The 14844-nt window shown below is 33.0% G+C and overlaps 1 protein-coding gene and 1 non-coding gene across 34 annotated transcripts in view; one reads left to right on the forward strand and one right to left on the reverse strand.

Moving 5' to 3' along the window:
- Positions 1-14844, reverse strand: part of SLMAP (sarcolemma associated protein) — a 163771-nt gene that overhangs the window by 52396 nt on the left and 96531 nt on the right. For 7 of the 33 annotated variants that reach the window (XM_090283947.1, XM_090283964.1, XM_090283945.1 and 4 more), the window contains exons 7-14: positions 12553-12648; positions 12218-12289; positions 10531-10671; positions 9381-9518; positions 8174-8342; positions 8034-8084; positions 7493-7543; positions 2289-2351 (exon numbers count right to left, since the gene is read on the reverse strand). In XM_090283947.1, the coding sequence (XP_090140073.1) occupies positions 2289-2351; positions 7493-7543; positions 8034-8084; positions 8174-8342; positions 9381-9518; positions 10531-10671; positions 12218-12289; positions 12553-12648 (781 nt within the window). The remainder of the gene's footprint in view (positions 1-2288; positions 2352-7492; positions 7544-8033; positions 8085-8173; positions 8343-9380; positions 9519-10530; positions 10672-12217; positions 12290-12552; positions 12649-14844) is intronic. The other 26 variants (XM_090283974.1, XM_090283968.1, XM_090283978.1 and 23 more) reach the window with 7 other exon arrangements.
- Positions 4699-4833, forward strand: LOC150004799 (small nucleolar RNA SNORA33). Its single transcript, XR_016512547.1, has one exon. It is a non-coding gene; the product is annotated as a small nucleolar RNA SNORA33 (small nucleolar RNA).

Genomic DNA, 14844 nt, shown 5'->3' on the forward strand with positions numbered 1-14844 from the left:
TTCCCAGTCCCTTATTAACCTTTCCCACTTCCTTATTAACCTTTTCCACACTTTTATAAACACTACTTATGTTCTTAAACATATTCTACACTCTTAAACCTATGTAACTTTAACAACATATGTATACAGTACCGCAAAATCCTGCGATCTAGTGAAAAAAACTGCGATACATAATTAAATATAATACTTAAAAAAATTCCGCGATACAGTGAGGCCGTGGTAAGTGAACTGTGATATAGAGAGGGACTACTGTACTTTTCTTTTCCTGTTCTTTGGTTCACTCTTTGTCCATAAGTACAGGATTTTATATTCTTATCCCTCACCCTGCCTCTAATGTTTCACATTTAGCATTTTCCCAGGCCATTAAATAGTTCCTGTAAACATTTTATTGGCTAATATCCCCAGTGAGGGGAATTGCTGTAATTTACGTAACTTCTGTTCTACCTCCTGAATATTTATTTGGTCCATTTTCTCCCTGAAACTATGACTCAGAAAAAGTCTCCAAACATCTTTTTCTTTAAAACAAACTTTGTTCTGCATTAACTACAGCTAAGTATTTCATACATTTTATAATATTTTAAATGGTTTTTACAAATTGTAACTTAGTAAAACATTCTTTTGATAGTTCTTTGTTCTTATTTCTTTGGGCTCAACATATAAATCCCAAAAGTTCAAAATAAAAATAACATTAAAACATGGTCACACATAATAAAACTAAGTATAAAATCCTTCTCCTAAAGATTTACATTTTATATTATATATATTGCTTTAGTTGGTTTCAGTGGGTAACAATTATTTTGCCCCAAAATCCTGTGCCAGTTTCCTGCAAAAGTGTGGTTTAATAATAAAAAGATAAAAAGATGTACTTATTTTTGCTTTATGAGAAGAAACATTTTTCAAAGAAAAAGTTAAAGGACAAAGAAATATGCCATATTTACGAAATAACTTGCCTCAAAGTAATATTAAACTTACATTCAATATTACAGTCTCTAAAATGGACAAAAACAGAAGCTCTTCTAAAATTATTTTAAAAATCCCTAAGCATTCCTAAGGAGTATAATATTTGATATGTTGCATTTGTGTCTGCTATAATTACCAGGTGTCACCTTTAAACCCCCAAGTGCTCTGTGATGGGGGTGGGGGAGAAAGCACACCACACACGCATGCACGCCCACAAAACGAATTCATGAGCATAAAATCTTTGGAAACCACTCATTTCTAAAAAAGAGAGTGAAGAAAAGAAAAATGCCTAACAGTGTATGTCTGATAGAAAAACTAGATATCATCAATGAACTTTACTACGCATAGTAAACATTTAATTGTCACTAACAATATCAAGAAAATATCTCAACCTTGTGACTGCTACGAATTTAAACAGCCACATAATTTCCAAGGAAGAGGGAATTCGCAGTTCTCTGTTCAGAATTCAGCAGAGGTCTAAATCACCTCAAGTCAATCTATCTATCTTTAAAATATCATTATTATTTTTTAAGTCCTTACCTGAGGATATGTGTATTGATTTGAAAGAGAGAGGACGGGAGGGAGGGAGGGAGGGGAAGGGGGAGAGAGAGACACGTCGATCGGTTGCCTCCCATATGTGCCCCAACTGGGGACAGAACCCACCACCTAGGTGTGTGCCCTGACCAGGAATCAAACTGGCAACCTTTTGGTGTATAGGATGATGCTCCAACCAACCTAGCCACCTGGCCAGGGAAAATATTATTAAAAAATATATATCATTAAAGATATCCTTGTACAACTTCCCAAGGGAGGTAGCTGATGTCAGACTATAGGACAATCTGTTATTACTCCTTCCCTAGAAAGCTCAAGCTGCCCTAAGTGTCATCTTCACATGCAAAGGTCCAAACTAAATCACTGTTTTTGTGTTTCACTTAAGAAATTTATTTAAGGACCTCAAAATCCAAATTTGTGACAGAACTAGAACTTAAGTAAAACAGGTTAACTTTATTACTATCTCTTAAGTTTAGGAGCTTGACATTCTATTTTATTTCCTGCTCAATAATGATTTTTAATTAATGAGCTTGAAACTTCCTCTTTTTATGTAGGCAATATCAAATGTTCACCTCCATCTGTGAATGCGAATGCAACAGAAATATTGTTTTTAAGAGAAACATAAACAGTAAGAAAAGGTTCAGTGCTGTCTACAGATGGTCCCTTGTGCACTGCTACGATAACAAACACATTGAGATATTTCTTCATTTCCTCTCATTTTTCAATTATAGCCTCTGACTTCATTAAAATCGATGTGAAAAATACTCTGTACTCACTCTGGCATTCTATGAATTGATGAATAAAAGTGCAGTCCCCGCCACTCTTTGAAAGCAAGTGCTCTAATAAAGAAAGAAACACTTTTAAGGATATAGTTTGTTGCTGTTTTTGAAAACCAACAGCAAAGGTAGAAAAACTGAAATGTTTCAACATGGGTAACTCTGAATGAGATTAACAAAAGTTTAATATATTTTAATACTAACAGTAGACATAATTTGGAGTTAAATAAAGTTAAATGACTGAAATTGTGGTTACATAATCATTAATTTATATCCTGAATGGTTAGCTTTTAAAGGTGCAGTTTCTATCCAAAGCGCTCAAGAAAATCATAGAAATGTATTGCTTTTAAAAGTTTGTAACACTTTTAAAACACACCTTTCTCCACAAGAGCTTAATAAAATACCTTAACTAATTTCAAAATTTCACATTTGTTCTTTTTTTTAAGTATATTTTATTGATTATATTGTTACAATAGTTCCTCACATTTGTTCTTAATGAATTTTCAAATGACTGTTCTCTAACAGTTCCTTTTCAAAACTACCCATCTTAGTTAAGAGGAAAAGGTATTTTAAGACTATCATAAAATAATGCTTTAAAATTTTAATGAAAATTTTAATTTTTACATTTATATCTCACAGTCTTCCCTTTTGAGTTGCTTAATCTGTACTTCATATACAATTAAAACACTACATTGTTTATCTCTGTCCAAATGATTAAAATTAATGTCTGCACATTTTAAAATAAGAGCTTGTTAAATAGTTTTCTTCAGGTCAAAGAGAATTAATTTTTTGTTGTTGTTCTTTTGGCTTTTTTTTAATGGGTGCAGAGAATGAAAATCTAATGCAGTAGTTTAATAAAAGTTTTAGCCCTTTCATTACAATAATCTTTACTTTGATTCAAAGAGTTAATTTCTAAATGTGGGTGACATCCTTCAATTACATATTTCTTTCATAACTACCAAATACATCTGCGAAGTGTTAAAAAATATACTCCAATATGATGACTATCTAGAAGGTATGAAAGCACTAAAATCTGTAAAATAGGAAGGTGAATTAGTATCCCTCTGTAAAACCCTTTTCTCTTTTCCTCCATCTCGACCCACTTCACCCCTCTTCATCTCAACTTTGCTTGAGAGGCAGGCAGGCATCTCCTACTCTGATCACTCGTCAGCCTCTCCTGACATCCTCACTGACAGCCTTCTTCACTTGCATACACAAATCTATCATTGTCCTTTATCTAGTTACATGTGTGCGGAGCCTCCATTCTATAGTCACTACCAGAATAAGAGAAAAACATGAGAAGTTTGATAAAACTCATGTTTTATAGACCAATGCATTACATACTTAGAGATACAATATAGCCCCCAAAAAGAAAAAGAAAAACAAAAGAATAACTGCCACAGAAATGTGAAATAAAAAAAAACAAAACAAAAAAGGCTAATAAACAGCATTTGTCAATTGGAGCCAAAAAATCCAAAACAGGAACACTCAACTGAATAGTAATTACCAAGATAGAAAAAGTTGTTTTACATAAATCCTATCTAAGCTATAACATTTTTAGAATTCAAACTATACAAAAATCACTGTTAGATATGAAAACTCATTTGAAATCAAATTTTAACCCAACAAAAGGACTTTATAAAACGTATTTGAAACCAAATTTCAAAATAACATCACATGACACTTATTAATGTAGGACATCCCACCATAAGTCACCAAGCCAAAAATTACCCTTTTATCTACTCTGATTTTAATACCAGGACTCTACATCAAAATGTTTACTATATCAGTTTAGAGAAAATGCAAGATTAATATGAAAAGATAAATTATATATATATATGTATATATATATATATATGACTTGCACAAAGGCATTTCCTCAGACACATGTGAGAAGTGTCTTTAAGATAATATATGTAAAGGATTTGGATCTTGACATTTTTAATAGCACTTCATTACTTGAATTCTGGCCCTTGGGAACTTACTTTCCCAAAACTATAAAAGATGTCACTGATAATCTGAAAGGAGTAGGGGAGGGAGTGTGTCTATGATACTAAATAGGGTTGAGGAATAAAGGAAAAGACAAATACAGAAAACATAACAGAGAACCACAATACTTGAAATATATTTTATTTACACAGGTGAGTTTCCTATGGATTTTGATTTACTATACCTGTGTTACATGTGGCTACTGAGCCCTTAAAAAGTGAGATACGCTGTAAGTGTACAATAAATATAGACTGATTTCAAAACCTTATTCAGAAAAAAAGAACGTGAAACACGTCATTTATAATCTTTTAATACTGACTGCCTGCTAAATTAATATTTTGGATAGAGTGGGTTAAATTAACTATATTATTAAAACAAAATATTAAAATTTTACCTGTTTCTTTTTATATTTTAAATGTAGTGACCAAAAACATTTAAATTGTGTATGTGGCCCTTGCATTTCTGCAGAAGTTTAAAGAAAGCTGGCAATAATAAAGTCATGTTACAAGCCTTAAAGACAGTGAAGTCATTAAGGTGCCTGAAAATGACTATAAGAAAAAAAAAATTATGTATGTGGCTCTCACAATATTTGTATTAGACAGTGCTTTTCTATACCTGCTAAAATATTCAAATTATGCTTATTAGATATTTAAAAATTTACAGTACAAACTTGTATTTATAACAGCTATGTTAGATTTAATTTCAGAAATGGGGTTTACTCAAGAAGTTTTAATCTTAACATCTCCAGACATTTTTGAAATATTCTCTTACATCTATACTTGGCTGTGTTACTACTATTTAAGGAGTAATTTTAGTTAAAATCATATCTAATAGCCCATTAGCCATGGACTTTGGTAAATTGGAATACTTGATAACTGGTTTATTATTTTATCACAAATGATTCAGAATAGAGCCATCTTATTCCAGAAACTACTCTGTAACTATATCTGGTGTAATTAAACTTCTGTGCATATCCAGATATTTACTACTAAGTTTTGTTAAAAAAAAAATTTTTTTTTTAAATTTACTTATTACTTTTACTAAGAGAGGAAGGAAGGAAACATCAATTTGTTGTTCCACTTACTGATGCATTTGTTGGTTGATTCTTGTATGTGCCCTGACTGGGGATCAAACCCAACAGCCTTGGCATATCGGGACGATGCTCTAAGCAACTGAGCTACCCTATCAGGGCCTCAGTTTCTTTAAAGACATTCAGTTAGTCACTCTCACACTACCTAATTTATCACCACTACAAAAACAAACACATCAGGAAGGGAAAAATAATTATAGCAAGGAATACCTTAAAGCATCTAAAATATCTTATCCAGTCTTAAATCAAGGAGTTGTCTACAACTGTTCTCATATACATCTATTGGAACTGGCAAAAAATGTTAAGCAATAATGTGACAACTCTAAATAATATAAAGATGGTTCAGTATATATAAGATTCCCTTAACTGAAGAAATAGAATTTTCCCAGCTTGAGTTAACACTAATATTAATAAATGCATGCTCAAATCAAAAGGGTGATGGATTTGAATAAAAAGTGTACATGCCAGAAAGAGAATATACAGGCAAAATAATAACAGAAAACATAAATTCATTTAAGGATGACAAGCTTTTAGAAGAGAAGAATTAAGTCATTTTACACATTTACTAAATATACTTCAGAAACAAATTAGTAATATTGGTACAATGAATATAAACTACACCTTTAAAAATTTTTAAATTGAAACTCAATCAAATTGGAATTTTAAAATGTCAACGTATTTTGCAAAATATAGAGAGAGCAGTCAAATAGCAATGCTTATTAAAACTTTTTTAAAATTCAGAATTTCAAAATCCATTATATATTCAATGTTTAGGTCTCGACCTTGGAGCTTATGTATACATGATTACCGGAACCTGTTTCACCAGTAACTGCTTAAAAACCAAACAACCAAACAAAAACAGAATAACAAAAAAAGTTACCTCCTAACTTTATCAGAGTTTTGTTACTGCCAAAGAACTATAAAGATGTCCTCTGATACATGGAAAAAAATATTTGATATTAAGTTCTGGGTATCAGTCTTGCAATCTTCCACTAACTTCTGTTTAAAAACTGAGCTGAGAGGTACACAGATTTGCAAACACAGAAGACAGTTTTATTTATTCTGTACTCCAAGCATCTAATGCAGAATCTGGCACATATTTGGTACTCAATTAATGTTGGATAGATGGGGAAGGGAGGAGTGTGTAGGTATCTTTATGACTGAAGGAATTTCAAAGTCATTGGGTACCCCATGTAGTAGTAGGAAAACCAATAGTGACTATAAATTTTTAGCAAGAGATAACCGAAACTATCCAGAAAGAAGGATCATAGTACAGTATTCCCTCACTTATCGCGGGTATTAGGTTCTAGACGCCCCCCCCCCCCCGTGATAGGTGAAAATCCGCGAAGTAGGAACCTTACATTTATTTTAGTATTTATATATATTTTAAGGCTTTATAAACCCTTCCCACACACTTATAAACCGTTCCCAGTCCCTTATTAACCCTTCCCACTCCCTTATTAACCTTTTCCACACTTTTATAAACACTACTTATGTTCTTAAACATATTCTACACTCTTAAACCTCATAACTTTAAACAACATACGTATACAGTACTGCAAAATGCCATGATATAGCGAAAAATCCGTGATAAATAGTTAAATATAATATTCTTTAAAATTCCGCGAAAAGTGAACCGTGATATAGAGAGGGACTACTGTACCAAGAACTAATAAAGGATTTTTTCAGGTGGCAAAAATGACTGACCCTGTTTTCTCTGATCAATGAGACGAATAAAGAAAGCAGTTTCTATGACAAGACCAAGGGCTCAATGGGCTGTTAGGTAAACTATTGGCCGGGGTACAAATATTAAAAACAGGAGCCAATTATCTTCAGGAGCAGTACTTGATGAAAGAAAATTAGAGTATAGTTCTTTGAAAAGTGTAGTGGGGGAGGGGAAGCTATATTTATGTTCTTATTTGAATAACCAAAATTTCCATATAACAAAGGATACCCAACCATAGATTATAGCATTAAGAATTACAAAAACAAAGGGATTCAGTGGTCTATGACCAGCATGCTTTTCATTCCAAACACTTAAAACCTTAAAATCCTGACCTCTCTAACCTGCTTAAATAGTCAAAGGATATCATGAAAAGAAAAATATGTAAGTATTTTACACTACCTTTTTCTGTGCTCCCATTTATTTTAGGTAAGAAGTCATCAACTTGTATCCCTAGGATTAAGACAGTGTATCATTGCCTGATCAAAGAAAGCATTACTTTAAAACTGGTCTCAAGTGTAACCATGGCATTTTGTAATCCTATTTAAATTAAGACTGCATAGAACACTAAATTTATTTTTACAGGAAGTGTTCAACTTGCCATCTTCTAATAACTCAGAGAAAAGGCTAGTAGTCTTCCCATGAACCTCAAAAAAATAAAAAAGGATCCTGCTGTTTATGTATTTTTGTTATTTAAATATCTATAAGTGGAATGCCTCAGATGCAGAAATTTCATGCATCTCAAAGAACTAAACAATGGCGCCCACTGGTGGCAATCAAGTAAGCATATTTTTAAAGGAAATTTTCTGAAAGAGTGTAGATACTTTATACCTAATATGTAAAACATCACTCTAAAAGAAAGTAAGTACCCAGTGTGAGGTAGCAAATATCAAAAGTTTCATGATAAAATTCAGCTTTAATTAAGAAATTTGACAACACCTACCTAAGCTGCTGCATTCTTTAAGAGTTTTCTCCTGAAGATGTTCTAACCGTACTGTAAATGAAAGTCCAAGAAAGATATTTCACAGATAAAAAGGAAAAAAAAAAATCAAATTAAATTAATTTCTAGATTAGCTAATTTACCTTGTAAAGCTGTTAGCCTTTCGTTAGTGAAGTCGTTATCAGCTTGCAAAGCTTCTATTTTTGCCTGGAGCTCCTGTTCTTTTTCTTCCATTTCATCTATTTTATGTTGTAATTCTTTTTTCTCAGCTTGTCCTTTCTGTTGGATTTCTTCTTGTTTTCCCTCTGCTATCTGTTGAGAAAGATACAGAAAATTCAGTTATCGAATAAAACCTCAACCTCTTTTAAGAAACCTAAAGCAGAACTGCTTTTAGTTATGAAACTTCTAAGGAGAATATTTAATATTATAGAATATATTTGTAAATATCAAAATGATGTCAAGAATGATCTGCACTGAGGTCATGCCTCCAGATCACCTAGGGAAAAAAATCTTGTAGCAAGCAAGCAGGTTCAATACACAGAGATAAAGTAGTCAAAATGAAAAACAGATTTTTAAAGAGAGAAATCTTGTGAAATTACTATTGTTGCAATTAGTTTATAAGTTCTAAAATATAACTTGTTCTAAAATTTTAAACAAAATTATGTTTAGCTAAAGAAATGATGGTTACAAGCACTTTTCAAAATAACCTCTTTTAACACCCTTCCAAATTACTATAAGTTAACCAACCACATAAGAGGGGAGGTATGCTCTCTCTTCTCTAACAAATGTATCTCTTCTGGCCACTCAATCCGTGTTTTGAACTATATAAAGATGGGTCTTCACAAGCTCAGTTATAACATTTGAAAGGACCAATTTGCTATCACCTATGGTTTGATCTGTCTTTATCCTACATGTCCTATAGCTACAGAAAACTGAAGCTGAAGCAGAGTCAAAAAACATCCCTAGGAAGCTACAGGGGTTAAGCAGATCAGTCCAAAGTTCTCTCTGGGCTTGGTCCAGCACTAGTAGCAGGGCACTGCCTCTGGGAATACCCAAAGATAGGCAGATTCAAGTTAAAAAAAAAAAAAAAAAGTCTGAATATCTTGGGCTTTGCCGTTTATTATTGCGAAGTACTATTGATTTCCATCCAAGGAACTATGCCAGCTTTTATAGACTTTCAGTTATCTATGGCAATGGGGTTTGGGCTCAGTAGAATATAAGCACCTTATTTTTACCATAAATTTCAACCATTACAAAATTTTACATCAGCAACTATGCTGCAATACCTTAAGCTATCCAGTGTGTTAGGGGCAATTATCTTAATTACTTTCAGGTTGAGTAAATACATACCTTCAATTTATCAGATAAATCTTTAATCTCATTAACTGCTCCATTATATTTATTGGCTAATTCTCTTAATTCTTCCTGAGTCCGTTCATTCATTTCTTTCAGGTGGGTACATTCATCTTCAGTATTACTCAGACTTCGCTGCAATTCAAGTTTACAAGCAATTAATTTAAATAAAATAACATAAGGATTTCAATTTACTCAAGGTACATTCTAAAACAGAAAATATAACTAAGAATTTAAAACAAAAACACACAAAACAGGGACAGGGAGGAGAGAATACTATGTTTAAATAATTAACACTTTTTAAAGGTCATTGAGTATGACTTTTATTTAGTCTTGAAAATATTTTAAGCCTATCAATTCCTGAAAGCAAGTTTAATAATATGCAGCAATCAATTAATAAGAAAATAATAAAACAGGTAGCAACTTTCTTTCCTCGCATGTCAAGTTAATGACATGACAGTGAATCAGTCACTATGGGATAGGGCTATTATAGAAACTATCCCTAGATGAAGGCCTGTTTACTATTTAGTTTACAATGGGCACTTTAACTAAATACATTAACCAATAACTTCTGTGGTAATTTTACATTGGTTCAAAGGAATGATCTGTGTTATCAATAAGGTTGTTTTTAAAGCAGTGAGAACCACATTATGTTTGTAAAAGACTTAGTTAGAAAGGACCTTAGAGATAATTTCCCCTTTGAATCTTTAAAGTTAAGACAGTTTTCCTCTCTGAAGGATGGGTAAGAAAGAACAACTGGCATAAATTCTCTGCCTTAATACTGACTATCCTCAACTGGAAGAAAAGCAAACCAAGGTGCAGGAGCTCAATTCCCTGGCACATATTACAGTCTATTGTGTAAAGGATGAATCCTAAGCAGAATGCAAATAATAAGATGCCATGGCTTGACTTTTATTTCCTCAATAACTGACCAGGGACCATAAGCACCAGAACTCACATGGTTGTGTTGTTTATGTTAAGAATTCCTGACAATGAAAACAGCATACTGCTCCTTCCCACCTGATGGAAAGGAAATTTTTCCTAGCTATATAATAATACCCAAGTTTAAAATGTCCTGAAATATTAGCAATTTTACACTAAAATCCTTAAATCATACTAGTATTTAATATTTGTTAAATTGAAATACCTCAACTTCTGAAAGTTTTCTAACCACTTCAATTTTCTCCTGAAGGACCCGTCTCAGGGACTCTTTGGCTGTCATCTCATAGTTGTGTTTATCCTCCTGTAATGCTATGAGTTCCTTCCGTAAACTATCTTCTGTTTGATTCTAGGATTAAAAGATATTTATAATTATAACCAAGTTATTTTTATAAGTATTTACCATTTGAAAAAATAACACATTATGATGCTCTTTGAATTGTATATTAAGATACCTCCAAACATAAATGATGTTGGCCCTGTATTAATTGAAGCTGTATTTAAAAGGTACATTAGTAGCCCTGTCTGGCGTGGTTCAGTTGGTTGGGCGTCGTCCCACAGGTCACCCGTTCAATTTCCGGTTGAGGCACATGCCTGGGTTGTGGTCCAGGTCCCTGGTTGGGAGTGTGCAAGAGGTAGCCAATCGGTATTGCCCTTGCATACCAATGTGTCTCTCCCTCTCTTTCTCACTCCCTTCCCCTCTCTCTAAAAATAAATAAATAAAATCTTTAAAAAAATAATAAAAAGTACATTAGTAAATTATGCCTTCACAAATAAATTAATTCATACTTCCAACAGAAAAAAAATCAAAGAAAATTGATTTTTCTTAAATACACAAATGAATTATCTCTTCTATTTTTCATATTCTCTGCAAGCCACAATATTTACAGTTCTGGACAAAAACCATCTATTACCGTCAAAGGGCCCAAGCATTTTAAAATAATAGTTACACCAAAAATAAATAAATAAGAGCACCACGGGGAAGAGCTGATTCCAAGTCTGAGACAGGAAATGTATAAGATGAGCCTGGAATATTTTGACTGATGTGACAGCAGTAAGCTATCAAAATCTGCTAGGGTTCTATATCAAAAGGACTCAGGTGCCAACATGAATAAGTTCTCATGGATCAAAATGAGGTAATTTGAGTACTAATAAGAAGAACAAATCCAATAAGTCGAAACATAACAAATATATTTAAATCTAAGTTGTTCATATTTGTTCTTTGGTGGATGAGAAGGAACCAATTCATTATTTTGAAATCTAGTAAATAAAGGGACAAAATCACTTATCCAGCTTTTCCTAAAGAAAACGTACCTTATGGTAACCAAATGGTTTATGAGACATTTCTCTTATAGAAGTAATCCAGATAGTAAATGAAGGAATGACAAAATTACATCACCATTTTTGCAATCCTTAATAAAATAATGGATATAGGCAAGAATTATCAATGATTGCTAATATCTCAAAAAGAAAGACAAATCACAAAAGAGATTCTAATAAACTCGGCATGGCTCCTTATGGTTTCTCCTGGTGAAAGTATACAATACCACTCATGACATGTTAGCAAAAGAAACTGAACCTAAATCAGATTAAATCCCTAGATCAAACTATCAGTTTATTTTGTGGGAAGAGGAGTCAGAAGAATGCTTAAGTAACATTCCAGAATGAAAGAAATTATAGAGGACAAATGACCCAGATTCTCCAACAAATATCAACTGTGGTAGAAAAAAGACAAAAGGTTGTACACAGGTGTTCACTATACAATTCTTTCTACATACACATATGTTTGAAATTTCCCATAAATGTTTTAACATGTACTCAAAATGACAGTCAAAGAAATGAAGCGACATTAAAAACTATGTATTTTTCTTTATGTACTTGAGATTAATACCTACTTTGGAGCATGCCTGTAATTGGTTTCCCATAACTTCTAATCGTGATAAGAGTCTATCTTCATCTATTAAAGCCTGTTGAAGAAAAATCAAATATGAGTAAAATCCCAGAGTAACTGAAAAATAACACATCAAAAAGATTGCTACTGCTTAAAAAAAAGAAAAGAAAATCATAAACTGATCACTATCCAGTATAAAATGCTAAATTTTCAGTACTTGTTCATTAGGAAAAACCTTTGCTTTTGCTTGCTACCAAATTTTAGTTTTAGTTTAATCAACATCTAAGGGATATTAAACTATGCTTAAATACTTTTTGAAAATAAAGGCAACTAGTATACCTGCCAACTGGTATCGGAAGCCTCTTGGGTGATGGCTAGTAGCCGCTGAAGTGTGGCTAACTTCTGTTCCAACATCTGTTCCCGATGTAAGGCCTCCTAATATTACAAATCACAAAAGAGAGTCTTATAAACTCAGCATCACTCCTTTGAAAAGTAATCAATTTTTAGCACATTCTGAAAATATTATATTATATTTTACTCTGTATCTTACTTTCAAATCTGATAAATTCCATTTTGTAAAATATATATAGGCCACATCATTTTAGCCTCATTTGTTGGGCTGCAAGTACCCCCATTAGGAGTGCTCTAGCTGCAACTTCTCCTATAACAGAAAACAAGTCACCTACTTTTCTTTTTACTCATAATTCACAAGAGTTGTTTTTTAAAAAAGCACCTACAGTTGAAGAATCCACCAAATGTTTTAACCTTGAATTTTATAAATATCAGTCAATCCAATCAATGATTCAATCTCAGAACAAACTAATCAATCTCATTCTAAGCTAAGCCAAAGCAATCTGGCCAGTAGCAAATACTTTTTAAAAAAAGTATATGTATTGCCTTGATTGGTGTGGCTCAGTGGGCTGGGCATTATCTTGCGAAGAGAAAAGTCACCAGTTTGAATCCTGCTCAGGGCACCTGCCTGGGTTGTGGACCAGGTCCCCAGCTACTGGAGGTTTGCGAGAGGCAACCCACTGATATTTCTAACATTGATGTTTCTCTCCCTCTCTTTTTCCCTCTCTTGCCCCATTTCTAAAAATAAATAAGCAAAATCTTCAAAAGAAAAAACATGTTTATTGATTTGAGAGAGAGAGAGGACGAGAGAGAGAAAAAAACATCGATGTGAAAGAGAAACATCTATTGGTCTCCTCCCAAATGTGCCCTGATTGAGAATCGAACCTAAAACTTGGTATGGTATGTGCCCTGACTTGGAAACGAATCCCCAACCCTTTACTGTACGGGACTGTGTTCCAAACAACTGAGTGACACCAGCCAGGGCAGCAGCAAATACTTTTGAATGACTTAGCTGCATGGGTATGACAGCTAAAATAAAATTATCTTTTCATTTTTTTTGTTGAAAATGTCATACGCACACACGCTATTCTAAAAAATAGAAACTGCCTCAATCTCAAAGCCTATTGCATTTTCAGGTGTTCTGATTCTATGACTGTATGCCACTTAGCAGCAATTAAATACGCCAAAAATAAGTAAGAGTCCAAGTGCTAGTTCTATGTAATTAAGGGGTCAAGGAGTTTTATTAACTACTTGGCAGCTACAAAGGAATATTTTTACAGAGAAAGACATCGGCTAGGAAAGCCTTATCTCTAGGTCACTTGTTAAACATTTGACAACTGTTAAGAGGGTCTCCTTCACTGGAAGTCAAGGTGAAAATGCTCACATAGTTGGTGGCTTTGGCACATCTTAAATTTCACTTCTTTTTCTGTCATTACCTGAAGAACACTTACTACTCTAATACTCTGAGCCACCTCAAAAGAGAAGTATATACTTCAAACACAGTACTTGAGGTTAAAGCATGCACTTATTCTGCTCCACATCCTTGATAAATAATGGTTAGGGAAAACCTCGTCTAATTACGAGTTAGACATGCTGTTTCATAATATAACTCTAAAAGAACAGATTAAGCAATTTAATAAAAACCATCATGCCCAGAACCCACATTAAAACACAGCTTACAACTTACAAGAGACTAGTTTATTTTAAACTTCTAAAACCTTCCTAATATTCAGGAAATTACACTCATGCTGCAAAATGTTTTTCTTAAAAACAAAACCACAAAACAACCACTACTTCCACTAGATGGTGTTATTTCCCCTTAAAAAAAAACAAAAAACAACTTAATTCCACTTAGTCAAATTTTGTAACTCCATGAACTACATTCTAACAGAAATCTAATATTTCCAGGAATGGGCTTTTAGTTCTAAGGCATGAATTGCATCTATTCTAGTTTTTATTCAAAAGATTTACAATTTACATTAGAACTTTAGCAATTCAAAGAGATGTATATAGAAAAGACAGTGCAATAGTCTCTCAAAGAATTAGTAAAAAAAAAAAAAAAAGAAAAAACAACTGAAAGATTATGCTCACTATGAATATTTAAAAAACTGGTAAGTGCGAAGTACTGGAGTGAGTCAGGGTGTTAGAATCACCGTCCATGATGACCAGTAACAGCTGTGTATAGCCGTAGGAAGTCATTTTACCTACACGAGCTCCAGATTTCTCATATGAAAAATGAAGGTTAGACTAAATTAATCTCAAAGTTTAATTCCATCTCTC

This window comes from Furipterus horrens, unplaced genomic scaffold, assembly GCF_987537825.1.
Source record: "Furipterus horrens unplaced genomic scaffold, mFurHor1.1.pri manual_scaffold_7, whole genome shotgun sequence".
Taxonomy (NCBI): domain Eukaryota; kingdom Metazoa; phylum Chordata; class Mammalia; order Chiroptera; family Furipteridae; genus Furipterus; species Furipterus horrens.